This window comes from Crocodylus siamensis, chromosome 12 (genome assembly GCF_052110815.1).
Source record: "Crocodylus siamensis isolate JL-2025a chromosome 12, ASM5211081v1, whole genome shotgun sequence".
Classification (NCBI taxonomy): Eukaryota; Metazoa; Chordata; order Crocodylia; family Crocodylidae; genus Crocodylus; species Crocodylus siamensis.
The window spans coordinates 3,877,057-3,902,792 of NC_143406.1; the positions used below are offsets into that span (position 1 = coordinate 3,877,057).

Consider the following 25,736-nt stretch of genomic DNA (forward strand, 5'->3'; position numbering starts at 1 on the left):
CTGCCCCTCTTCTCCCTTTTTAACTTCTCTAGTCACTGAACTGAATCCACTGAATACTGATAATTAGCAATAGAATAAACCCTTGGCCACTCCATGCTTTTATCTCAATGCCTTCTTTCTCCTCTGTGCTAAACTTCATATGCAAAGCTCTTATAGAACTGTGATGCCTTGCATAAAACTAAAGCATATTATGAAGGCCTAAACTACTGTCAGGGAGATAACTTACAGTCATCTTTAATGCAGAATTTCTGCCAGTTCACTGTTCGCTGTGTGGCAATCTCCGCACAAGCCTTCAAGTGTTCCATCTGAAAGACAGGGCAGCATGGCATACAAGTCAACTCTTCTATCACCTTTTTTAAACACAATATGCCTTATTCACAACACACACATATACACTCTCTCCACTATAACACACTTCTCCTTACCAAGCTGATCAGTGTATCATACTGGAGAGCAGAGCCTGAACTTGCAGTGACCACACTTGCCCGAAGGTAAATGCCTTGTTCTTCCAGGAGTTTTTTAATACCACGGACATGAGAATCCAAAGTGTGCAGGTCTCGGAGCTGGCGGTACTTCTCCTTTGAGCCACAGATGAAGAGCAGAAGCTTGCGGACTTGGCGGCGTACGAACGGAGTCTGTTGGATCATCAGGTACTAGATAAAGCAAAGCTTGACATCAATGCTATGACATCAATAGCAGTGACCTAGGCCACCACAGCAATCAAAGAATCTCACGGTGAGATGAGGTAACCTGAACTATGATATTTCAACAGAAAAACCATGAACTAGAGAGGCTTTAAAGAGTGGTTCAGCTTGTAGGGACCCAACAACATACCATCACATTTTCACAGCTGACAGAAGAAAGACTACACACAAAACAGTGCTGTGCAGTACCAAGGATACAGACCATGGAGCTATACACCTCCATGGCATAACTATGTAAACCACAATGGGACCAAGGTCCTTCCCCTGAATTAACAGCTACATTCTGGGTTGTGACAAAAATAGGCATGAGAGAAGTAAAAAATATTTTTCCCCAAAACCATGATTTGTCCTAAAGGATGTCAATAAAATACTACAGTGGAGCTCCAAGTTGCACTACTATCCATCTGAAGACTCTTGATTTGATGCTGAACTATGGCTAGCAATGGCAACCCAATCCTTGAAGCACGCGCTTCCATAGACATCCATTTTATACAGATGCATGCAATGCCAGGGAGCTAACCCTCTCTGCAGGGCAGGGTGGGAGAAGGTTGCCAGATCAGTCATGCTGAGGAAGGATCACATACTCACTTTCTTCTCTTACTACCCAGAAACCCTACATCCATCTCCAGAAGTGCGACATGCTCTTCACCTACCTCAGATAGGAAGTAGAACCAAGAATGATCAAAGATGGGTGGTGGGATGCGTGAGTTGGTGTCAGCAATTTTCTTGATCTGATAGGGTAAACGCAGCACCATCTCGGTCAGCAGCTGAGTATAGGCCTCAAAAACATCTGCAGCGTGACCCTAAAAGCAAGAACACGCAGTGGGTTATCTTGGAAAATGCAGCTTAAACCCCAAACATTCCCTGCTTAGGAAGGAAGGGGAGATGAGGATGATGGACTGCTCATTTACTAGTCAGATTAATCTGTTACTATTGAATCTTATTCTCACTTGCTCCTTCATGACTAGAATGAAAACCCTTGACTGACAGATGAACACAAAGCTAGCAAACCCCCAAGGGGAGCTGACTGAAAGGTAGTGGTTGTGGTGCAGTAAGTCTGCTTACCCTGAAAGCATTTTGATATGTTATCCTTCACCTTTGAAAGCATTCCTAACATTTAACACGGCTTATTTTACTGCACCTGTGCACAAAAATCAAAGCTCTGACACAAGTGGAACCTTAGAATAAAGACACCATGGTGGTTGAACAAGCCTTGGATTTAGAGTGGAAATCCCCATCAAGAGCTGCAAGGCTTTCCTGCCATAATAAGTAGCAGTGGTTTGTGGATTTTGCATGCCAAGCAGAAGGAGTCACCCCCATGGAGTGAGTAGCTTCCCTTCAGGAAGATTAACATTTCAGCAAGAAACAATGACAGCAGCTTCACAGGACTGCCTGGCGTAAGGAGCTCATCAACAGACATGACAAGCAGGGCTCTGCTGTCAAAGAACACGAAGCATTCCCCGAGGTGCCTAACGAGCTCTACAACTGAAGAGAGGGAGTTTTAACTTAGAGGAGGCGTACACAGGATGATGCTATTGTGTTTTGGCCGACAGAAGTTACGTGGCAATGTGACTGGCGTGGGGTGTAACTCACCTTCACATATTGACGGAGGAAAAAGGGGCTCATGTCAGGAGGAGAAGAGGTGGTGTGGGGTTTCAGCAGCTGACTGGTGGCTACAGGCTCCTCATCATTCTGCTGGCTTTTCCAGTACTCCAGGAGAGACTTCAGCACATGCAGGCAATAGTCAACAGCACCAGAGCTCAGCAATGCTGCCGCAGTAGCACTGGAGATGAGGGAAGATGACTGAGAAGGGAGGTGGAAAAAATGTTACTCAAACTCTGAAAAACCAGCAATTTCCGTAGAACACAGAAAGCCACTAATGCCAGGCAGGCACTTGCAAACTCTGCAAGGAAGAGGGCAGATTTCTGATGAAACTGTACAGGCAGCTTTCAAGTTTGGGGTTTGTCTGAGGTTTTTAAAGAAAAATCAACTGAAATATTTGGAGGCTCTTTTGAACAAGTGCTTAGTAAAGAAAAACAAATAAAATCTCCTCTTAAGTCTAATCTCCCCTCGACACATGTGCCAGAGGCCACTGTGCTACGGATTAGACGACTAGTCTTTTTTTTTTTTTTTTTAAAGTTGGGATTTCTATTTGTTGATTGGGGATTGGGCCAGCTGGGAGGTGGGGGGGATTCTGGGAGAGGAAGAGCGGCTGTTGCCGATGCTGCTCAGAGATGCTGCTCCACCCAGGTACTGCTCCACCTGCATTCTGCAAGACGACGGGCTTTGATTTCGGTGGGAAGCTCAAGTGACTAACAAAGGCTGGCGAAAAAGCTACTGTAAATAAAACTATTAAAGCAGCCCTGTAAATCCAAACAAACCCCACAGCTTATAAGCTCATTAAAATTTGATGCAGTTCAGACTAAATTTTTTAACCTCTATGCTTTTTTTTATTAATCTCCTTCCCACCACACATACTGCTTTTTATGCCTTATTACTGTACCTTTTAGCAACAAATATCTAAGGAATCCTCTTAGCGACTTTTAGGTTGACACAGCAGCATATTGCTTTCCAATAATCACATTACCAATCCTCTTTAACCCCTTCAGCACTGACGTGGTTTAAAGAAAATGCCGCCGGGCCATTTTAAAAAACACCATTATCTGTTGTCTCACCCCCAGATCAGAATGGGGCTTAACCCACAAACTGACAGTGAAGTTACTGTAGTTTTCTTGCTCTGCCTGTTTTGCCTTCACAGTTTTAGCATGGTTTTCTTGTCTTACAAATGCCCCAAAAATCACTTTTACTTTTCTTCAGTGCTACGATATCTATTCCAGGCCCACCTCTGCCTGGTGATGAACTGAGATCCCACTTATCAAAACCACCAGCAAACACAATTAGAGCTCATACCTCGCATATGGAAGATTTAGATCCTGACTTGGTCCTGGACATGAACACACTAAGCAACCTCATTACTACCAAGTGAACTTCATTCACGGGAGAGCGTTCATTCTTCTTGGACACGTCCTGCAAGGGGAAGAGACAGGTCACTTACGAAGCTCCACGGAGAAATTCCAATCTAAGATCAGAGAAACTGTTTGCAAATGAAGTTGTAGCAGTGACAGACATTAACAGTGCAAGTCCCCTAAGCACTGATGGCTGCACAGACCCCAAAGGAGACAGTATCATGAATAAGCCAGAATGCATCGTGTCATTGAGAAGGCCAGTTCTAAAGGTTTGAGTGAAGTGGTAAAACTCCATAACTACATTGGACACTGACTTGCTGGCATTAGAACCATGTGGGAATTCTACTCAGCTAGCATTTATGAAGCAAAGCAAGTGAAATATATGGTCTAGACAATCAAACTGCTCTCTCTTAATGGAAAGGGCCTAAGCGACAAATTCTAACAAGCTCCAAGTATTTGTCTGCACTACACATTACCTTCTTGTCCATGCACAGTTCTGCAATGAGCTGGGACAGAAGATTATCCAAAGCACCCTTGTCCTTCTCATCATCTCCATCTAGGTCTGTTGTGAGCATCAAAATAACCTGGAATCAGAAATTAGGGAGTTGGAAACATCAGGATTCTACTGTCACAGGTGAGAGCAAGGGAGTAAGCCCCACAGAAGAATGTCAGATTCAGATTCATTCTTGCCTGAATTCTACCTCAGCCATCACACCTGAATATTACATTTGGCACTGTCACCAGAACCTCCTAGCATTTAGCCGCGCGTATAAGGAAATAAAAATGCCGCTCTTTCAGAAAAGGTAACGGCATCTTTATGAGTACACATCTAGCAGAAACTAAAGGGCTTGGAAAGTCATCTGTGAGACTGAACAATTTAAAGAGTCTTTGCCTCTCACTGGAAGGAATCATGCAGTGTAATTTGGTTGAGTCGGAAAAGATCCATGCAAAATCAATTTGTGTGGGAAAAGGTGTCGGACATTTCTGTGGTAGGTGCCAGACAACAGGGTCCCTTGACTGTTCCCTTTGAAAGCTACCTGCATGTAAGGAATGGCACGGACTCCTCCGACGTTCCGCAGCTGGGGGAGGTTTTGCAGCAGTCTCTCCAACAGCATCAAACGGACCATGTGCAGCCTACAAAGAAATCAGGATTCAGATCTGAGGCCCTTTAGACATCCTACAATAAATGTAAGATTCCAAAGCATTACAAACAGCAAACCCCTAACACATCAGCAAAACCTCAGAGCGGGAATCAATGCCTCCCTCACCAGTTTGAGGTAAGGAAATTAGCAGACGATCCAGGGAAGCAAGAGAGACCAGTGACAGACAAGTAAGGTCAAAGGCAAGCCCCCCCCCCCCCCCCCAAAAAAAAAACAAACAACCAACTGTGGCATCAAGGAAAAATTCAATTACTTCTCTGGACTCAAAGCACAGTTGTTTCCCCAGCACAAGTAGTGGCTGGAAGAAACTGACTCAGAACACATATTCTGAATCCATTCCAATCTGCTGGCAGCACCAGTGGGCAAGTGATTGTGCATCTCCAAACAGGAAGGGGCAAAAACTTATTAGAAACTGCAGCCAGGTAATAGCAGACTTAGGTAGAGATGGCTCATGCTTTTTCCACACTGAACTTCACAAGTTACCAACCCCAGGCTGAAGTTTTAGTGGCTCACTAGACTTACTGGACTCTCTCAGATTGCCCTTCCCTGCAAGCACAAGTCTTGCAGGCAGCATCTGATAAGCACACATACCAGTTACATGCAAACAATGCTCTGCACAAAGCGCCTCTGGATGAATAAGCAGTGTTACCGGCATCTGGGCAGGCCCCCCCCCCCAAACCCTGCACTCTTTCAATGGGAAAATAAAGCCCCTCACCTGTTGCTGGTGTGGACATCTCCCTCAGCTTCCCCTTCCCCCTCTCCTTCCGAGCCATCCCCTTCCTGCTGTCCTGTAGTTGTGCTAATAGCACCGGTACTTGAGCTGACACTGCCAGGCCCAGCTGGGTGGCCCTCAGCCGTGGTGTCACCATATGCGCTGCTGCGGCCAGACACTGCAAAAAGAAGAAAAGATAACATCAGCCCTGCTGAACCTGGATCTGGCCGATGCCTCATTGTAAACTGCAAAGCTGAGCCATCATTTGAGATTCTTGTTGTGTGAAATTGTAGTGGGTGGGGGTGGCAGGGGGGAGGATGTCTGTGGGTATCTTTAAGGACAAAAAAAAAAAGCTTTAGTTGTGTAGTAATTATTAACAGATCTTGTATCATCTCCATCTTTGTTTCACAGATTTAGCTTGTCCCAAAGGGAAACAGATTTAAATGCGGAAGGCTTAGAGAATGGGCAGTTTAACGAAAACAACTTCCGAGTACAGCCGTGACCACCAGCAGCCATTAGAAATACCATGAATGAGCATTTTTTGCATGATGTAAGGCAGCAGTCCTGTGTCTTGTTCTTATTCCATTGCAGGCAAATTCATTCTACCTGCTCTGCATTTCAGCAAGTATTCTTTACTTCTTGCTCTAAATACTATTTAGTAGTGGGCCATTAAACAACTTTCAAATGGTCCATACCACCCAGGAAACTACAGAGGGACACTGAAGTGACTGAGTACATGGTTGGTAAATAGTCTGCGTTCCTATGAGACTAGCAGTGAAACAATGCACAGCACTGAGCACTTGGGACTGAGATTTCCCCTCTAGCCCAATCATCCAAGACTATTTTGTTCTAGCTGCACCCAAACCAAGTCAGTCACCAAGAGATATTACCACTGTGCTCGCCAGCCACTGAGTCCACTGCGCTGCCTCCACTCTCGGAGCCCACGCTGCCACCATGGTCAGCTGGCGAAGTCCGAAGAGTAGAGCCATCTGTCGCAGCTGTGCTGCCTTCATCATCTGACGCTGGAGCTAAGAAAGTAACGAGAGCTGTTACAAGTAAAAACAGTGTCTTTATACAACTCCAAAAGAGCACATGCTAGAGAAAAGTAAAGAACAAATGATTTGGTTTCTGTGTTCTATCAAAAACTGAATAAGAAGAGTTTCAAAGCATCCCTCACTACCTCTAGCTCAATGAGACAGCTGTGAAGAGACAAAGGTCAGGAAAAGTCTGTGGTCTGTTTCCAGTAAAGAAAACTTGCCTATCAGACCAATGGCTATATCTGGGAAGAGTTCTACTAGGTTGCTGATTCAATGCAAGAGAAAAATTGCTTTAGTGGCTTTATTACATGAAAAGGAAATCTCTTGCTGAAATTACATACAGATTAAAATTCTTCCAGAAAACGAGGACTGTCCATAGAACACTATCGAAACCATAAAACCAACTATAATGGCAGTGCCCTTGTTATACCTGAGTTCAGGAGCAAATCTGGTTTCACGGTTTTAGTTAGATATGATGGGCTCAAGTTTCCAAATGGACCAAAGAGGTTTGACCTCTGCCAGGGCACAAGCATCGCTCTGCTTGGGCACTGATTTAACTCCAACATCTGCACACCTAGGTGGAGATTGGTTACACTTGTAGTTGACAGCATTAGTTAACCGCTGTGACCACAGTGGTAGCATGCAAAGGGCCTGAGCATAAGTATAGGCCCATGCATAAGGGCAACCAGATTTTGAAAGGCGCATGCTGTGCTTGGCTTGCAGATGCTCTAGAAAGGGTTAAAGAAATAGCATATCCCTACTAGGTCTTTAGAGGCACAACAGCAGAGCAAGTGAACGTTTCACTGCAGATCTAGAGGCATGAAGTTGTCACTTGCCTTCAGTTTGGAACCCAGCTGTAACTGGGTACCTGGTCATTCTTGTTGGAAAGTCAAAGACAGCTGGACGTGATGCTATATCTGTGCTGTTGACTATGGAAAGGGGTGTGCCATAACCAAGCTAGCCTGCTGGACTGCTGTGTAAGCCTTAGAACAGACTGCTGGTAAAAAAAAATGCCAATTTCCTTCTGAATACCAGACTTCTGGGGCCAAATGCACATTTTAAAGCAGGCAAAGCCAGCGAGTAAAGGAAATCCTGCTTGTCAAGCCATTTTGGAAGGACTTGGGGACCTGCAATGCAGGCAGCATAGTTGTGGGATTCAAGATGGACTGCACTTAACTCCTTGCAGTGAACAGTTACCTGATGCTGTGGTGTCAGAGAGAGTCCCAGCATCAAGAGAAGAAGAGCTGGGGGCTTGGCCAGACAGTCCCAAGCTCTGCAGTCCAAGCGCACTGCTGCTGCTCCCTGCAAGAGAGGAAGAAGCATTTGCTGATATCACAGTCTCTGCTTAAGTGCTGCTTCTGCTTTGAATTCCTTCAAAACAGTTCTAATTGTTTTTTGTCTCTTCTCATGCGACCAAACTGTCACCTTCACTTTCCTGCATGCAAACCTCTCAAGCTTATGATCTCCTTCCCCTGTCACACTAGTACTTCCTTTGGTATCAACCCTTTAATTTGAATGGTGTTTCCTTCTCTTCCTACACCAAATCTGCTACCACCTACTCCCCCTTAGAGACCTCTTCCTCCATGAAGGTCTTAACTGTAACTTGGCACTGATAAAACTTTCCATTATAAAATTAAAAACTAAAAATACATGTAACCATAACTTCCCTTCATCCCTTAAGAGCAGTATGGGTTCTCTCACAGCTTTCTGAGTCTCACATGTTCTATTTTCAATGTACCTCAGCCTAGTCTGTCATCCAAGACAGAAAGAATAAGCTTGTTGCTCAGATACCGGTCTGGAGACATGACTGTTCCTCAAACTTCCTATGCAGCCTTTGATGAGAGCAGGATAGAATTTCCTTTTTATGCTTTCAAGGGAATTAGATCTCAAATAGGAAATCTAATAGGCGAGAGACTCCCTTAGGCACTTTGAAATGGGATTTTAAAATCGGCCTTCAGTGACATCTGCATCTTACCTTGCTGGTCTTGCTGCAGGCTTAGGGCAATGGCCAGTTCCACCATTGTTTCATCATCTGCATCTGGAGGAATGTCCAGCATGGGTGGGAATCCCTCTGCTCCAGCCAGAAGAGCCTCCAGGGGAGAAGGGTTGCCATTATTCACATTTTCAGAAGTCTCCAGAACCATTGACTCAGACTGAAAAGACGGGACACAATGAACTTCTACCAAACCACCCCTGTCCAATAGACCAACCATGTCCAATGGAGGACACAGGGCTGGCCTGCCACAATTTAACAAAACTTAATGACTTTTAAAATGGGGGAAAAAGCCTCTTTACACTCACCACCATCTCGAAGTCCCCATGATCAACCTCGCTTTGCTCCTGGCTTTCCTGTCGAATATGCTCACCATTTGCTATCCCCGAGCTCTGCATTTTGTCTTCTGCATCATCGTCATCATCATCATCCTTATCTCCTGGACCACAAAGATACCATTCACAAACATATCCGTTTCTCCGTGTGGGAGACCCAGGACTACTATCCAAATTCCACTCCTGTTCTGTTATTAAGACAGAATGCTCGGCATCAGACTGCCTCTGTGCAAAAACACCCTCTACCAGAGGAACACAACTGATGGGGCTCCACAGGGAGTTGTGCACAATCATTTGTGAAATCTTAAGGGAACAGAATGTGAGAATTCTTCACCAATGATATAAGGAACTCTCAGGAATGGAGGGAGGGCCATAAGGGAAGACATTTAAATGGAAAAACTCATACAACACTGCTATTTCTAGGTCACTGTTTAAAACAGACTGGCCTGGCATACGGAAACAAAACACATGGAGACTCTGGTCCTGGTATGGTCATAGGCAGCATCTCAGAATTGCTTTGTTGAGATCTACCAACTTGCCCTGAAGGAAGCTATTTCCTGCTTCCCTCATCTTTCTAAGCAATGGCTAGAGCATAGTTTTTTTGGTGTTTGTCTTCTGCTTCTTTTTTGTGGGGGGTGGAGAGGGTTCGGTGGAGAAAAAGGAAACTGTGGAGACTTCTCAGATCTCAGAGAATGAACAACACTTAAGTAAAAGGGAAGAAGAGAAGAGAGAACTTCCAAAATCTCACTGTGCCAATCCTTAACTACCCTTGGGAAAATGAACACTTATATTTTATGGGACAAACTCCCTACAGATTGGTCAAGGGACTGGTAAGGGGAAAAGAGCTACTGCAATTACAAATCCCGCTGCTCTCAGCCTGGGATGAACAATGGCAAGTGTTCTCTGACCCATGTGGTAAGTTGGTGGTTTCAGTGCTTGCTACTGTTCTTGGTAGATGCGGCAAGGATTGAACAGCTGGATTTTTATGTGGCCCTTTCAAAGTAGTAAAAAGGTGTGAGGGAAACCTACACTGTCCTCTCTTTATCCACAGTACTTCTGTATCCAGTGTGACATATTCCACAAGCACTGTGCACCATGAAAAAGACCAAAAAGACTTCTCTCTGAGATCCTAATTTTAGTCAGAAGCACACACTGATGGCCGCATTATAAACCCCTTAATATACAGAAAGAAGTATCATTGCAGCTTGGAGCATCAGAGACTAAAAGGTGCAATGGTGCAAAACTGTAATTAAAGTAGGGATACAGCAGAGGGACCTGACAAGTGAAACGTGTAGCACCAAGAAAAGAGATCAGCTTAACAAGTCAGATTTGCACTATTTTTTTTCTTTTATAGGACTGGCTTCCTGACTCCCCAAGGAAAAGCTCATAACACTTGCTCTTAGATGAATGCCTGCATACAAGTAACTCAGATCAGTCAAAAGCAAAGGTGCCAGGACTCTACATACCCATAGGAGTGTTACTCCGTGGAGAAGATGGCAGAGTCACATGTCTCCGTTTGTTCCTTGGCCTCAGTACTCTGATTAAAGCTTGTTTGCAAGAAAAGCTCACCGCTGGATCCTAGAATGTAAGCAGACTACTTGTGAATCTTCTCCAGCTTTAAACTACAGCAATACAGTCCTTGGAAATCAAAATCAAAGAAACACCTAAACATCTCTCTTAGCCACCAAGCAAGGGACATGGCAAGGCCATTCATAGTCTTCCTCCATCAGAACCCTTTCCTGAAGGCAGCTATATCTCAGTACAGCAATATGGCAAGTATTGAGAATACTCATCCACTCATTTTCTCTTTTTCCATTCATTTCTTCCCCACTATAATCTCAATCTTTCATACAAATGACATCATTCTGTGTAGATACATAGGATGTTTCCATATAAGAGGGTTGATTGTGCAGTTTTACTATTTTTATTTGTATGGGATGGCTTAGATTTGTACAGGGATGATCCTGCCTCAAGCAGGAGACTGGACTAGATGACCTCCAACAGTCCCTTCCAGCCCTACTTTCTTTTTTATGATTCTGTAGACTATTTCCTTGTTATGGAGTAGCATAAAAGGACATTTCCTCAGTCATCAGATTTACTGTTTGATCAAACATGAAAGCAGGGCTCTTTTTTCTCTTCCAAATATTAAAATGAGCTTCCCTGGCTTTGAAGCTATAATACCTATAATGCCTCACAACAGATGCATGAAACTAGTAATTGTACATTGCTCTATTGAACGGACATTAAGCTTCAACCACGTCTTCACAGTGTATTGTGCAAACAACCCTCCCATACTGGGCAAAGGAAAATACAGTCGAGTAACAGATGAGGCACTGGCAGGCTGCTGCTTTTAGGAAACTGGACTTTCCAAGCTCAATGTCAGCTGATGTTCCAGGATTTAAAATAGCTATTAAAAATAAAAGCTCTCATAGCCTTTATGGTCATGAGGATAGCCTTTAAAGGAGTATGAAAAGACTTGGTATTTCACTCCATTTGTCAAAAGCCTGAAACATCAGTTGAAAGGCATTAACTGTTCCACTTCTCCAAATGCAGCATTAGATGCTTTGGCTGAAAACGATCATCAGTGAAAGAGAAAAAATGACACTGATAGTTGGCCATTATATGGCATAACTATCTAATGTTTTTAATCCACTTCTCAAGTCTTTCCAAGAGCCCCAAACCTCAGCTGTTGCCTACCTAAAGCCTCTAGAGAAATGCTCTCAGTTTCTGTGAAGGCAGCTGTGTGCTCATTACAGCAGAATGAAAACCAATGAAGACATAAAACAAATTGTGTTTACCATCAGACTAAGCAGACTCCAGGGTATTATGCTGACCACACAATTCATTTTTCAAGTTTAATTGGGGAAAAAAACCCAACACCCTTCCGTTTCATAATTCAACTGAGACTGCTAGAGAATATCCAGGTTGCTGTGGAATCCAAAGGCCTGAATCAACTCGGGCTGGCCATAAGGGTTTGACAGCATCCTTTCACAACACACTAGTTGCCTTTCTTCTCATCCCACGTAAAAGACTCTATTCACACTGCTAGTGGTACAGGATAAAAGCATACAGCACCAGTAGGATTACATACAGGACAGAGTAACATCTGCATGTAGATCTTGGATGCAGTATTGATACAATCCAGCTCGCACGTGCAGTACCCATGGATAATATCCACCAAAGCATTGACTGTGGCTTCAACGTGAGTCAAACCTAAGGAGAAAAGAGAACAGGGCAGTGAAATGAAAGAATAACAATTTATTATTTGAACTACAAGCTCTTCAGGAAAGGTCTTTGATTATGCCCAACTGTAGCAGCAGACTCTTGACATCATACAAAACAACACATACAACCCAAAGAAATCAATACACACAGGTTTTCTATTAGTATCGCTTCAGGCGAAAATGTTCAAGGCAATCTCAGGATCTTATGTCTAAGCTTTTGCAGGTTCTGTTTCAGATGGAAAGCTTCAAAATACAGTTTTTCCAATAGTAAAAGATGAAGCTTAATGAACACACCTGGCAGGCAGGCAGGAGCCAGGAAGGCATTTTTGGGTTTTGACGCATGTAGCTTCCAGAAGTGGTTGACCAGCTGGGTAATAAAACTACAACCATCTCCTTCAGCATGCTTCTGGGCTTCCTGCCCTTCTTCACCTGCTTCTAGGAAGGAAAAGGAGCAAGCATCAGAACTGCACCAATGTACAAAACAGAACTCTGGTCACAGAAATTAAAGGAAAAAAAATCATACCAGTCTAACTGTTTTACAGACATAAGGAAACAAAGTTCATTTAAAGTTAGAATTTGCTCTTGAGACTGAAGTAGCGCCTGCTCCTTGGACATTTTCCTTACAGGAAAGCTCTAGAGAGATCAGGGGTTCCCAACATTTAATGTGCTCACGGGCACATTCAAATTTAAAAGAAAAAGCAGTGGACAACAATATGAATATTAGAGTTTAGAAAGAATTTAGATCAAGCTGATCATCTCATCCATTACTTAGAATTGCATTAGAGCCACAACTTCAAAAATGCAGCTTCCCTTTACTTTGTATTCTTTTTTTGAAGTTTTAACCATGGCGCCTGCATTGGGAACTGCTGCTCTTGATGGCCTGAGATTCAATTACCTGAAAAAGTGCCTATCCCACCACTACCTGCAAGGGAATACACCTTCCAGGTGTTAATCTGACAGTCAAGCTTGCCATGGCTGGTGGCAGGGCATTCCAAAGGAACCAACCCCTGCGAATCTGTTCCCTCCAGAGGCCTCTCTTGGTCCAGATTCAACACACTTTGGCACACAGTGAAAAAATGGATTGTTTGGCTAAGTTTCATTAATAGTTTTATTATTTCTATTACTGTGGAATTGTGGCAGGTGTGGAGAGGGATTATTAAGAAGCAAAGTGCCACAACGTTTATCTGAAACTGTCTGATGAAAGAGATTGCTCTCATCACCAACGAATCCAATTATATTTTTATTTTTATTTCACTTTTAAACCTAGTAGAAGTACTGTGTACAAGAGAGTGAGATGGGGCTCTGTGTCCCCACAGCAATATCCATTCTCTTTAATATCTTTGCACTGGGTTTAGTTTGGGACGCTTGCCATCAGCACCACTTGATGGCATTTTCTAAATTAGATACCCACTTAACGACTATTTAAATTCTGCACAGAATACCTAACTGCAGCTCCCCTCCCCAAATCTGAGAGACAAGGGGGGCTATACATATTTTCAGATCTTTAGATGCCGTGGCGTCTTTCACTATTTAGGAGCTGCTGAATGCATCTGTGCATGGTCCTCTGCACCATGAAATGCATGTACACAAATACACACAACTGGAAGACTTAAAACAGAAAAAAATTGAGGTTTATCCACCTGCTTCCAGCTGTGGCAACTTCGACTCTGTGAAATGAACGAGGTTGTTTGGCCTCATAATAGCGATGGATCGCGCAGTGATGACCAACCTCTGAAACACTTCAGGGTCAAGATCCTTCCCTTCTTTGCTAGAGGAGCTCAAGTATTGAATGGCTTTGCTCAGCAAGGCCTGATCCTGCAAAGTGAAAGAGTGACAATGGACAAAGAGAAACAGCAGAACAGGACTAGCAAATATCTGAAGAACCAGCGCAGGAGAGAGCAGCAGGACCACTCAGAAGTCACTGTTATGGACTTCGTTACTGTCTTCACACAGAGTCGATAGCATGGGGAACCACTCAGTAACAGACAAGTTCCTATGTGAGAGTCCATTTTAATTTCTCAGTGCAGCTTAACAGGGGGTGAAAAAGTCTGTCTGCTGGTTAGCCGAGGCTCTCTGCATGTGCCTGCATCTTTATTGTACAAATATGTTTTCAGATTTAATGCAATTTACCTGATACATTTCTACAACGCCCTATTCACAGCTGGTTGCCCTGCAGACTCTAGACCTATGGGATATAGCTTGCAGGCAAACTCAGCTCATTGTGACTCCAATGCATTTTCCCCTATGCCCCAACTTCATACCAAGTCTTCAAAAGCGTCCTGAACGTAGAGCTCTCTGATAGGGAGAAATGCCAGGCAGGTAGCAGGAGTCGAAGGGAAGCTGCATGCAGGCATGCTGTGCACTTTGGTGCACTCTCTGCCTCCAAACACACTGCCCAGTAGTGGCAGCAGGCTTGGGAAACCTTCCTGCTTACCTTGTGGTTATGGTACGCTGAGCGGCTGGTGTGCAGGCTAGCCAGGAGGCTCTTGGTCTGCTGCTGGACACTGGAAGGAGCTGGCATGGACAGGAGCATTGTAGCCAGTTCCTGAGCTGCAGCCTTATTTTTCTCCTGCTCCCAAAAGCACAAACAGACTTCAGTACATTCATTGCTTAAAGGTGAGGTAGGCAGCTAAGTCTGACCTCTGAGCCCAGCCCTACCCCAGCCTTTTTCCACTATCATCTCCCTCTCCCTAAGGGCAGCAGAATTCCTCTGATCCAGCACTGCCTTTATTGTCCAGCTAACCTTATCACTTAATATTCCAACAGCAGTTCAGAGTTATACCGAGGAAAGGTCCTCTTCAGCTTGCTAGGCTCCCCCCTGCTGGTTTCACAAACAAGGCATTAAAGCCCCCCTAGGCTGAGCAGAAATGCCAATTGTCATTTAAACAAGTTGCAAATGCTTTTCGCCAAGTCAACTTTCAGATCGCAGCTTAGAGCAAAACGGATGCGGCTCTCTTCTGGTATCAGGCCCCTAGGGCTGCAGGAGCTGCTGCTGATCGTGTCCCTCCCTCCCTCAGCTCCAAAAGCTCAAGCATGTATTCAGAAAGTTACTTGCCTTCTCGTTGACTGGTCCTACAGCAAAGCAGCTTTCCAGCGCTTCTAAAGAACTCACTACTAGCCTGAAGGGAGAAAGGAAAGCAGGCTTGAGTACAGCAACCCTTCTCTCTCCTTAGCACTTTGCTTTATGCAGGCTACAGTCATGAGTAGCTCAGAGACAGCTAACGAATGCCAAGTACAAAATCAAAGCATGATAAAACCTGCCACAGGCACCATGCATATCATTTCATTGTGTTACAGACCAGAGTTAAACCTGGCTCACGCTCACAGACAAACTTAGGACTGCTTTAATAATCCACAGCTGAAAGACAGGGGCTTTTCTCTACCAAAGAGGATAAAACACTTCCTTACGCAGCCTGCAGCAGGGATAACTTGGATTGTCTTGACAGTACCAATTCACCATGGCCCACAGACGTACATACGACTGCAGATCAAGGGTTGGTGTGACACATGGGAAAAAGCGTAACCGACTTCTCTAAAGGACCAAGATTCTGCTCGCTTGTTATTTTCATACAGGTTGCTCTTCCCAATTTAGAGTTTTAACCCAAATGCTCCAAAAGTAAAAATTAGCTGCACTCTGAACACCTAAGTGTAACCCAAATATAATATACCACTGTTCAGTGGTCTACATTCAAGCATTTTTGATACTGGACAGGTATGTTAGCACAATGCCTGCAGAGAAAATCCTATTCAGGACTCGCAGTCTTGTGCTGGTCCTCTCTTGCTGTGCTACTTAATACCTTGCTACTCGATGCCTGAAACGCTGATCTCTGACACGCCAAAAGGAGCAGTGCAACACGGCAGGAGAGAGTAACACAGAGCAGGGAGCCAAAGAGGACAAGGCTACCAGGACAGGGAAGGGAACACGTGTGACAGCATTAAACGCAAAGGGAGAGAGCAGAACATAAGATCAAAAACTTGGTAGAAGAGACACCATAAGAAGTGGGCAAGTTCCCTAGTCATTTCTCTGATGAAAAATTAATGTTTCTCCTCACAATCCCTCTGACTGCATAAACCAGTGGGGAAATTGAAAGGTGAAAAGAAGCAAGGAAAGATTGTGAGCAGAAGAGTCTGGTCAAGCGGACAACAGTTTTACCATATGAAGCAGAAAGTCGCAATCCACCTCATCTTTACATTTTGCTAAATCATCTGCCATGCAATGACCAGAATGTAAAGAAGCAAAACGTCACTTAAAAAAAAACCCAGCCAACAAAAGCCGCATCATGTGTTCTGTCTCTCTGACACACACTCATTCGTGCAGAGAAAAGGATGGCATACTAACCGGTCCAGGGTGGTTAGGGACTCAGTTTCAGAACTTTTGGGGAGCAAAGAAAAGGAAAAAAAAAAAAAAAAAAAGTGTGTGAAGCTCACAGAAAACTACCTAAAACACATTCTAAGCAAAAGGCAAATTAAATGGGGAAATCAGGAAGCTGGGAGAGCAATTTATATATAGCAATTCCACGCACGGATCCTACTATTTGGGCAGCAAACACTGCCTGAACAGCAAAATAAGTTACAGGGGAATCCAGGCCATCTAGCATAGAGCAGCCAAGCACACCTAAGGCACACCTAACTTCTCAGGAAATGTCCTACGCTCAGTAATTCCTGATAGTGGGTCATTCTTGGGCTGCTGTGCAGCTGGGCATTTTGTGATGCATTAAAAAATGTGCGTAAGAAAAAATATTTTCTCTGATTACAGTCTGGCTCTGCATTTTATGAAAATGTAATCCCTCTGCTCCCATCTCCACACAGAGGGAGACACCTTGTGGAGACAGCACAGCAGGGGATGGAGAAAAAAAAAAATAAACCAGCCTCAGGAAAAAACAAGTTCTAATTTAATAAAATACAGAGGCATGTATTATTTTCAAAGATAAATGGCTGTTAGGTGCCCAACTCTCCTTGACTTGCTAGGGGGCTTTAAGTGCCTAAAGCCTGTGCCTTTAAAAACAACATCCCCCAATGAAGCAATTAACCTCTGCAGTTAGTTAACACCAGATACAAATTTAGCTAATCTTTAAGCAGCATGCATTTGTCCCTATGTCAAGTCATTGACCCTTCCCCCCCACCCCCCATGTCCTTCTGTCCCCATCAGCCTCGAGGCTCTGCAATCTATTGCAAGGACTGTAAAAACCTGAGACAGGGATACAGATGGAGTGAAGGGAATAAACCCAATAAAACAGAACTAACATGGCGAGTCCCAGACTTCCTGGACCAATGGACACAGTCAGCCCTCAGCTTTTCCTACCAAGCACCCTGCATGTTTTATCTTCACATTTTTAAATGAACACACTAAAAACGGCAGGTGGGGTCTGGTGTAATCTGCCATCCACAGACCACTGTATGGGAATGCCTAGTCAAATACTCTCCCAATTCCCTCTATGATCTGCCCTTCAGCTGGATACTAGCAAACATCCAAGACAGGCTCCTCCTAGAACAGGGGTGGGCAAAATGCGACCCGTGGGCCAGATGCAGCCCGCCAGGCCACTCTATCCAGCCCGCGGGGCCCCTAAATATTAATTTTCTAAATTTCTTATCTGCCCCTGGCTGCCTGTCATGTGGCACTCAATGGCTTGCCAAAACCCAGTAAGCAGCCCTCTGCCTGAAATAACTGCCCACCTCTCTCCTAGAAGCTTTCATGTTTTAATGGGTGGAAACCACTGATTTAGGAATACTTTACCATATTGCTGTGAAAGGGGATAGAAGAACACAGCTGCAGAAAAATATCACAAAAACTAGACTAATGAAGAAATGCTTGCTCAGGGGCAAGCTTAGATTCAAACAGGCTCTAACTTCTGTGACTTCTGTAAAGGGTCCCAGATTTCACTGAGACAGGAGGGAAACAAAAGCCTCTTGGGCTTCTGAAAAACTGGGTAACGTGCAGGAGAATAAACCAAGCTCCATCTGGGTGCTTAGAAATGAGCAGCAGGCAGCCACTGTAAAAAAATATTGACCAATTCTTCAGTAACACAATAGGATTTTGTCATGTCAGGGACAATGAGAAACAATTACTAGTTAAAAAAAAAAAAAAAAAAGCTCCCAGCTATGACTGCTATGTGAGTGCATCCACAGTGACTAGTCTCTTTCAAAGGCAAACAAAAATCAGATTCTATTGATACCTTTCCAAGACAGTCCCACTGGCAGTTGCAGGTGTAGCAGCTTCTGTATCTCCAGTACCATTTCCCTGATTGAGGTTTGGGGGACAAACATTGCTCACTGAAGCAGATGGGAAATCCTCCGGGGGTTCATCAGGCCAGCCAAACTGTTCTTTGGTCTTGCCATAAATTTTGATGGAATCCATCATTGTGACTCCAGCAGGGTCCACAGAGGCCCCAACTGCAATGAGGGAGACACAGACAAAAAGAGACAGGTATTACTGTTATGTAAAAACAACAATGCTCTTCCCCAATACCAACGGGCAGAAGGGTCTATACTCAGTTAGCCCTGATGCTCTTAACATCATTCAACCCTTCTGCCTCATTTTGAGGTCTCTCTCCGCTTGTTTTCTCAGCCGAGAATCCCTCTAACTCTACTAAAGAGGATGCTGATTTGTCCTCTGCAATGCGTGGCTGGACCCACTATAAGCAGCTAACTTTACACAGAAACCTAATGGTATTGCAGTTAGAATTTAGGCTACAGCCATGTCAAAACAGCACCCAGAGGAATCTCTGCCAGTCAACAAGTGCAATGCAATAGCCCCAAGACAGCCAGCGCAGATGGTTAAGGAACCCAGCCAACATCAAACACTTACTAAAGATGGTTAGCTTTTTGTCTGCTTGAAGGGCTTCTTCTCGAGTGAAAGGGAAGTCAAACCAACGAGCCCTGGTCATGTTCAGCTGCATGGTGCGGCCAAAGATCTCCAGGTAGGAAGGAGCTCGCTCAATCGCCTGGGTGCCAATCTGGATCCGCATGCCTGTCATTACCATTGTACTGTTGTTGTTCGTGACTTCAATGGTGAAGCCGCCAGGCTGCAGGAGATAATCACAGATTGGGAAAGGAAAGCTGAAGAGAAGCACTGTTAACCACATATAACCCAGGACTAAAAGCCAGGGCACTAAAAGCCACTTTACATTACATAATGGGCAGAACACTTCTTGGGATTAACATTTGGCTTCTTACACTACCTAAAGTTAAAAGTAACCTGCTGGGAAGCACTGTATAGAGAAGCTGATAGTGGTTGACTCAAAGGCCTTGTTAGATAGGAGCTCATCTGCTCTATTTCTAGAGACCAGAAGCAGAGAAAGAGATAGCAGCAGAAGGAAGTAGAGGGAAAAATAAAAGAGCAACAGAGTTGAGGAAGAGATCCTAAGGAGTGAAGACTGGCTGAGGTGAATGTCATGGTGGTCCTTAGGAGGACTGTGTCTGAGTGCTCAAAGTCCATATGCAGCTGCCTCTGGTGACTGATGGGGCTGGGTAACTCAAAACCCTCAGACCAGTTGCATTCATTTGAATATAGGCATATGATTTTTTCTAGAACAGCTGCTTATGGCTTGATGATAAGCACAGCCCCTGGTGCCAGCATTGTATAAATGCCCAAGAACCCCTAAGTTGTCTCACTTACCTTGGTGTTGGCCACATACATGCCAGTGGAATTGAGCCGGTGCTTTATCTGCTGGGCATTATAAACCTGCAATAGGTCATTGCCTCCAAACTCCACATCTGTGAGCTGCTGGTTGTGTTCAAAGAAGTCAATGGGGAAATTCACTTGACTGGAGGTGCGAGTCGCTGGAAAAGAGGATAGGAAGCAGCTCAGAAGAGAGATGTGCCAGGCCAGACTAAGCTAACACACCCTCTTATTTACCCCCTGGCAACTGAAATATGACATAAAAGGAAAACAGCCTTACTAATGGCAGCTGCTTTGCGTTTGCGAACTGGCTTCATGATGCTGATGACACTGCTAGGCTGGAGAGAGGGCTGAAGCCAGTAGGACGTGTTCTCTACATTGGCCATGTAGATCCTCAGGCTGCCATCTTCACATAGGAGGATCATGGTGGTCCTCTGCTGCTCATTACATGCTGTGTGACGGATGGCCACCATGTCCTGGATCTGAGAGAGATCATCACATGGGTTAAAAAAAATTAAAAATAAAAAAGCCTAGGCAGCTACTGCCTGAGAGAATAAACTCCTTCAGGCTTACCCGGCTGACTACCTACCAAAATAGGAAGCCAGTTTGTGTACTGAAACCCCTGCTGTTTTCAAGAGCATAGATGGCAGCCCTTATCAGCAGGACACCACTGATAAGGCACCCTAGTAAGCAGCTGTGTGCAGAGCCACGTGAAAATGGGTTTAAAAAGCCTGGAAAAGCACAGGCTCAGGGGCAACCTGATGGCCACCTGTAAGTTTATAAGGGTTGTTCACCAGGACCTGGGGGAATGTTTGTTCACCAAAGCACCCCAAGGGATGACAAGGTCGAACGGCTATAACATCCTGCAAGACCGTTTCAGGCTGGACGTAAGGAAGAACTTCTTTACTGTCCAAGCCCCCAAGGTCTGGAATGGCCTGCCGCCAGAGGTGGTTCAAGCACCTACACTGAACACCTTCAAGAGCAAATTGGATGCTTATCTTGCTGGGACCCTATGAGCCCAGCTGACTTCCTGCCCTTCGGGCGGGGGGCTGGACTCGATGATCTTCCGAGGTCCCTTCCAGCCCTGATGTCTATGAAATCTATGAAAATACCAGAATAAATAAGAACGCTGACTAACCTTTGCTTTAGCTGGCAGGGTTTTAATCTCCTGGATGAGAAAAGTGTCTGGCTTCACCATGACCACCAGAGGAACACCTGTGGTCTGCTGAACACAGCACACCAAGCCGGGATGGTTCATCACCTCAGACCACTGACACAGTGCTGGGGAGGTCTTGCTTCCACCATTTGAACTGCATGAGAAGGAGGAGGCCAGGATCACATTACCCCATTAAACAGCTATATGCAGCATCATACAAAATGACCACAGCCAGCAAGGACTTTCCTTTCAACCAATAAAGGTTAAAACACCTCCCAATTAACTCAAATGAATCACCACAAACATCTGGAAAGTAGCTCAGATTATCACCAATGAGGAAACTGAAGTAGATAGAGGTCAAAAAGGTGAGTGGCAGAATTAAGAAGGTTGTTCAGCTCTACCAATTTCTAGTTTCTTAGCATACTTTAGTATATAAAATTCTAGTGACCTTCTACCCACAAACAGAAAATTGACCCTTACAATAGTTTGGAACTATATTTTCACTTTTATATCACTGACAGCTCTTATCAGGCCACCAGTAATCCAGAGGGACAGACTGAATTTTCTATCAGCAGTCAGGTTATAGAAGCATCGATCTCAGCGCAAAGACTTAACTGTTAACAGATGCAGGGTCCCTATACTCTAATGCTGCCTTACTGCATACAAAGGAAAATGTTCCCCGGGGAACATAATCATTCAGACAAGAGAAAGCTGGTCTGCAAGGTATCTGTTTTGTGTCAGGCTACCGAGGCTGTGACCTGAATGCCTAGCTCTGGCTGGGAGAAGAGGATACAAGTGCTTTCTTCTTGCCATTTTTCTAAACTAAGAGACTGGTTTCCCTTGGGGGAACACGGATATGCACAATGCTTGGGGCTGCTGCAGCTCTGGTGCTGAAAGGAAACAAAAGATTTCCTGGTCTGCAGCCCCTGTGAGGGTGGATAATCTCATCAGTTCCAGCTGCTGCACCATTAGCAGCTCCGCATTCAGACAGCAAGGCTGCTCCAAAGGCACCTCTCTGCTGCGAAATCAGCATAAGTGCATATGCAGCTGCTACAGGAATGTCTGGGTTAGATTTCAGTCAAACCTTTCTGCAACTAGGGAGGGTAGAAGCAGGAAAGCCATGTAACTGAGTAAGATATAGTAACCGGAGAGCCGGTTACATCATTGGCTGCAGAAGCTGGGCTCTTTCAACAGCCCTAAGAATGGCAGGAGGACCCCTAACTCCAGTCTCACCTCTTAATGTTGATCGGGAAAAGACGTTGCACCTCCAAAGTTGCCCTGCTGATTGTGGCTGCAAAGGATTTGCCTTGGCAGTAACTGAAGAACAGCATCTGTAGGACATGGGAGTAATACACCGACACACCACCTCCTGCCACCTGGCCATTACTGTCCTGCAGAGCAAGGAGAAATCCCAGCACTTAAATACACTTTTGCAGAGCTTCAAAGCAGCCAGAATTTGACATTTCCGACCTTGTAAAAATGTTTCAACACCAGCCCAAATGATGACAGCTTGGCCCCCCTGAGACAGCAGCCAGTAATTTTTTACCAAGCACAATGGTGAACTTTCACCACCTGATACTTCAGAAAGCTTTTAGACAAGACACAGATTGCACATGCAGAGGCTAGAGACAGCACATTTCAGTGCTGGCATCTGTGCAAGAAAATGCTGGCTAGCAGCCTCACATAAACCTCCCCCCTCATCTGGTCCCAAAAGAGCTCCCCCTCTCTTGGCCTACATTTTTGCTCCTATTTTGGAGCAGGTTGAGCAAGTGGCGTTGAATGGCACTTGGGATGATTTGCCAAAATGGCACCTGCAGTGAGCACCGGTGCTGGGATGGTGCCAGCAAAGAACAGAAGCAAAGATTCTCAGCACCTTGGTAGACCCTGCAAGATAATCTCATCTATTCTGGTGACTGCACCCTGATCAGTGCCTCGCTTCTGATAGCAGCACTGCTCTGAAACCATCCCCCTGCTGTGAAATCCTGCTGAGCATAACTGTAGACCAACCATGGAAAACACACTTGATTTTCTAGATGACTGGATCAAGAGGTTTAATTTCCAACACCCCCCCACCCCCCCCTTCCCACCACCCTCTGAGTGCCAGGATATTTCTTTTCTTAGAGAAAGTATTGATCTAAATCAGGGGTGATCAACCTCCAGCTCACAGGGCCATGTCATGTGGCCTGTGGGGCTTCTCACATATCTGGAAACCTGGAGGCAGGGAGAGCAGTGGCAGCATGAATTGAAGCAGCTCTGGAGACAGCAGTTATAATGCTGCCACCACTCTCCTGCTGCCAAATTTCTGGACAGGTGGAGAATCTCACAGACCAGATGACAGAACCCTGTGTGATGGATCACACTGGTGTGCAGGGTCACTTGTGGCTGGATCCAGTGTGTAGGGTAAGTCAGCATGCTGGACTGCAACTGCAGGATCCAGCCCATGGACCAGCTCTGAGCCACTCATTCAGCCCACACGGCTGGAGGTTGCATACCACTGAACTAAATCAAGAAAAGAAAAGGATACTGCCGCCTCTTCCTTTCAGGAGCAGAACTAAATCAAGAAAAGAAAAGGATACTGCCGCCTCTTCCTTTCAGGAGCAGAGGGAGAAAATAAACCGTCACTGCAATGCAAGAAGGGAAAACCACCATTACCTTCAGATCCTCATGACTGACTTCAAGCACATTGGTGACATAAAACGGTCCGTGCTGGGCACTGCTTGCCTCCTCCATGAGCTGTGTGTAGATGTACCCAGCAGAGGACATGATGACTATGATGTTCTTTCCCTCCTCGTTGAACAGAAAGGTGACATCCCTGATTTTGGAGCTTGGTAAAAGGAAATAGAAGGTTGGACTCAAGGCGTCTACTGAAAGGTCGTAAATCTGTGGGTGAAGGGGGGGAACAATTAGCAAAAAGTCCATAGAACAGCCTTTCTTCATGGGGCGCAATGCACTGCAAGTGCTGAGACCATGCAGCGACAGAGATTCTTCCTACAAACATGCAAGTACTTGTGCAGGTGCATGAGGACAGCTGAATAAAGAACCACCCCAGTAACCGAAGACCCACAAGCTGCGTTTTTCTTTTAATTTTCGGCAGAATAAAAGAAATATTGGCCCCACACTTCAAAAGCAGCCTTCAGTTTTGGGTGTACAAAAGTTAGGCAACCAAGGCTAGATTTGAAGAGGCACCAATGCTTGCACCTGAAGGCAAAGGGACTCAGAGGTGTTCAGTACTTCTGAAAACCATATGGGAAGTGTCACAAGTCAGGCACTTGCAACACAAGGTGTGAGACTTGCCTTTTTAATTGCAACAAAGATATACTTTGCCATTATAATCTTGGTGTTTTGTTCTTTGTTGTTGGTTTGGGGGTTTTTTTGTTACTGCAAACTGCCCAGAGCCCTTGTATTGTAGAGGGTAGAATACAAATGTAACAAAAGGAGTAAGTGAATAAAGATACATATTTAAAAGCTAAAGAAAATATTATTGCCCTTACTAACACACAACAGCTTCTAATTAAGAGCACTGTAACATTTTGACAAACATGCCAGTGAGTTTGGCAACTGCCAGAACTGCCTCAGTTTAGGGAAAAATGAGGAACAACCAACAGCACCAGAAGCTGGTGATGCTACCTTCACAAAGTCTGCAGTTACAATAGCAAGCTCGGTCTGAGACCCAGGAAGCCAGACAGCCTTGATGATGAAGTTGCCTGTGGCCAGCTGGGGATGAAGTACCAAATGATCTGAGACGGACCCAGAGCTGCTGAACGTTAGCACATGGCAGTCCTAGGACAAGAGAGAGAGAAAAGTAATTAAACTTAGCCAATTGTCCAGTTGGGGGGCAGGAATCCAGACCTGAGGAACAGTCCCTTTCACCCAAAATCTTGTTTAAGATCTCTCCTAAGCAGCTGATCCAATAAAACATACTATGTACCCAATATCCTTGCCTCTGTCCTCCAGCCCAGAGTCCCACCTAATGGATTCATGAAAGCAGAATCCAATCCTTGCTTTTCAGATGAACGCTTCTGCCTTTTGGAGTTTGCAAAAATGTTTGAAAAAAAGCTCTTTCTTGACTAGCATGCGTCTTTAACTGTGGGAACTGCATGAAGCTTCAAAAGCATGCAAAACAAGACCCACTACTCAGCACTGGAAATGACTACAGACTATATTTAAGTCGCATTCATTTCAAATATCTTATTTGTGCAGATATTTAGTAGGGGTGTGCGAAGCGGGCCATATTTGATTCAGATTTGGCCCGATTCGGGGGATAGAGATTCAATTCGTTGATTTGGATCACTGTTCTGATTTGATTTGGCCAAATCCCAATCTGAGGATTCAAGGCTGATTCAGAGAATCAGTGATTCAGACATAGACACAGCTTTAAATGTTTTTTCTACATGCCTCGAAGTACCAGGCATGGCTCATGAACGTTGCAATGGTGGGGCAGACAGACAGTCCCACAGGAGCATGGGGCGGCCCCCCAGCGTGCTCAGCAGTGGACTTCCCCGTGCTCCCCCAGCTCAGAGATCGGCTGTGGGGGGACCCTGGGTGCCTCCCCAGACCCAGGAGGCACTAGTCACTGAGCCAGGGGGTGGAAGTCCCCCACATGCTCCACGGCAGACCTGGAAGTGGACCAGAAGTGCTTCTGGGTCCGCCACCAAGTGTGTTGGGGAGCCTCCCACGCTCCCGTGGGATGCGCCATCCGCCAGAGCATCTCAGTGGTCACAAGCTGCCTGGTATCTTGACATATGAAGAAAAAACATTTAAAAGCTGTGTCTACGTCTGAATCATCGAATCTCTCCGAATCAATTCAGAGGGTTCCGATTTGATTTGGAGA

At 45.0% G+C, this 25,736-nt stretch overlaps 1 protein-coding gene across 10 annotated transcripts in view; it reads right to left on the reverse strand.

The window, feature by feature from the left end:
• The window catches only part of UBR4 (ubiquitin protein ligase E3 component n-recognin 4), a 100,603-nt gene that overhangs the window by 38,872 nt on the left and 35,995 nt on the right, over positions 1–25,736 (reverse strand). Inside the window, exons 42-68 of one of the 10 annotated variants that reach the window (XM_090023104.1) lie at positions 24,533–24,685; positions 23,558–23,785; positions 22,139–22,296; positions 20,888–21,059; positions 20,030–20,231; positions 19,747–19,910; positions 18,937–19,153; positions 18,305–18,521; positions 16,471–16,503; positions 15,187–15,250; positions 14,566–14,700; positions 13,772–13,946; positions 12,426–12,563; positions 11,999–12,120; positions 10,374–10,485; positions 8,881–9,011; positions 8,555–8,732; positions 7,777–7,881; positions 6,433–6,588; positions 5,546–5,720; positions 4,708–4,804; positions 4,147–4,254; positions 3,615–3,731; positions 2,298–2,507; positions 1,358–1,507; positions 426–653; positions 227–305 (exon numbers count right to left, since the gene is read on the reverse strand). In XM_090023104.1, coding sequence (XP_089879230.1) covers positions 227–305; positions 426–653; positions 1,358–1,507; positions 2,298–2,507; positions 3,615–3,731; positions 4,147–4,254; positions 4,708–4,804; positions 5,546–5,720; positions 6,433–6,588; positions 7,777–7,881; positions 8,555–8,732; positions 8,881–9,011; positions 10,374–10,485; positions 11,999–12,120; positions 12,426–12,563; positions 13,772–13,946; positions 14,566–14,700; positions 15,187–15,250; positions 16,471–16,503; positions 18,305–18,521; positions 18,937–19,153; positions 19,747–19,910; positions 20,030–20,231; positions 20,888–21,059; positions 22,139–22,296; positions 23,558–23,785; positions 24,533–24,685 — 4,024 coding nt within the window. Of the gene's footprint in view, positions 1–226; positions 306–425; positions 654–1,357; positions 1,508–2,297; positions 2,508–3,614; positions 3,732–4,146; positions 4,255–4,707; positions 4,805–5,545; positions 5,721–6,432; positions 6,589–7,776; positions 7,882–8,554; positions 8,733–8,880; positions 9,096–10,373; positions 10,486–11,998; positions 12,121–12,425; positions 12,567–13,771; positions 13,947–14,565; positions 14,701–15,186; positions 15,251–16,470; positions 16,504–18,304; positions 18,522–18,936; positions 19,154–19,746; positions 19,911–20,029; positions 20,232–20,887; positions 21,060–22,138; positions 22,297–23,557; positions 23,786–24,532; positions 24,686–25,736 lie in introns of all 10 variants that reach the window. The other 9 variants (XM_090023097.1, XM_090023102.1, XM_090023101.1 and 6 more) reach the window with 9 other exon arrangements.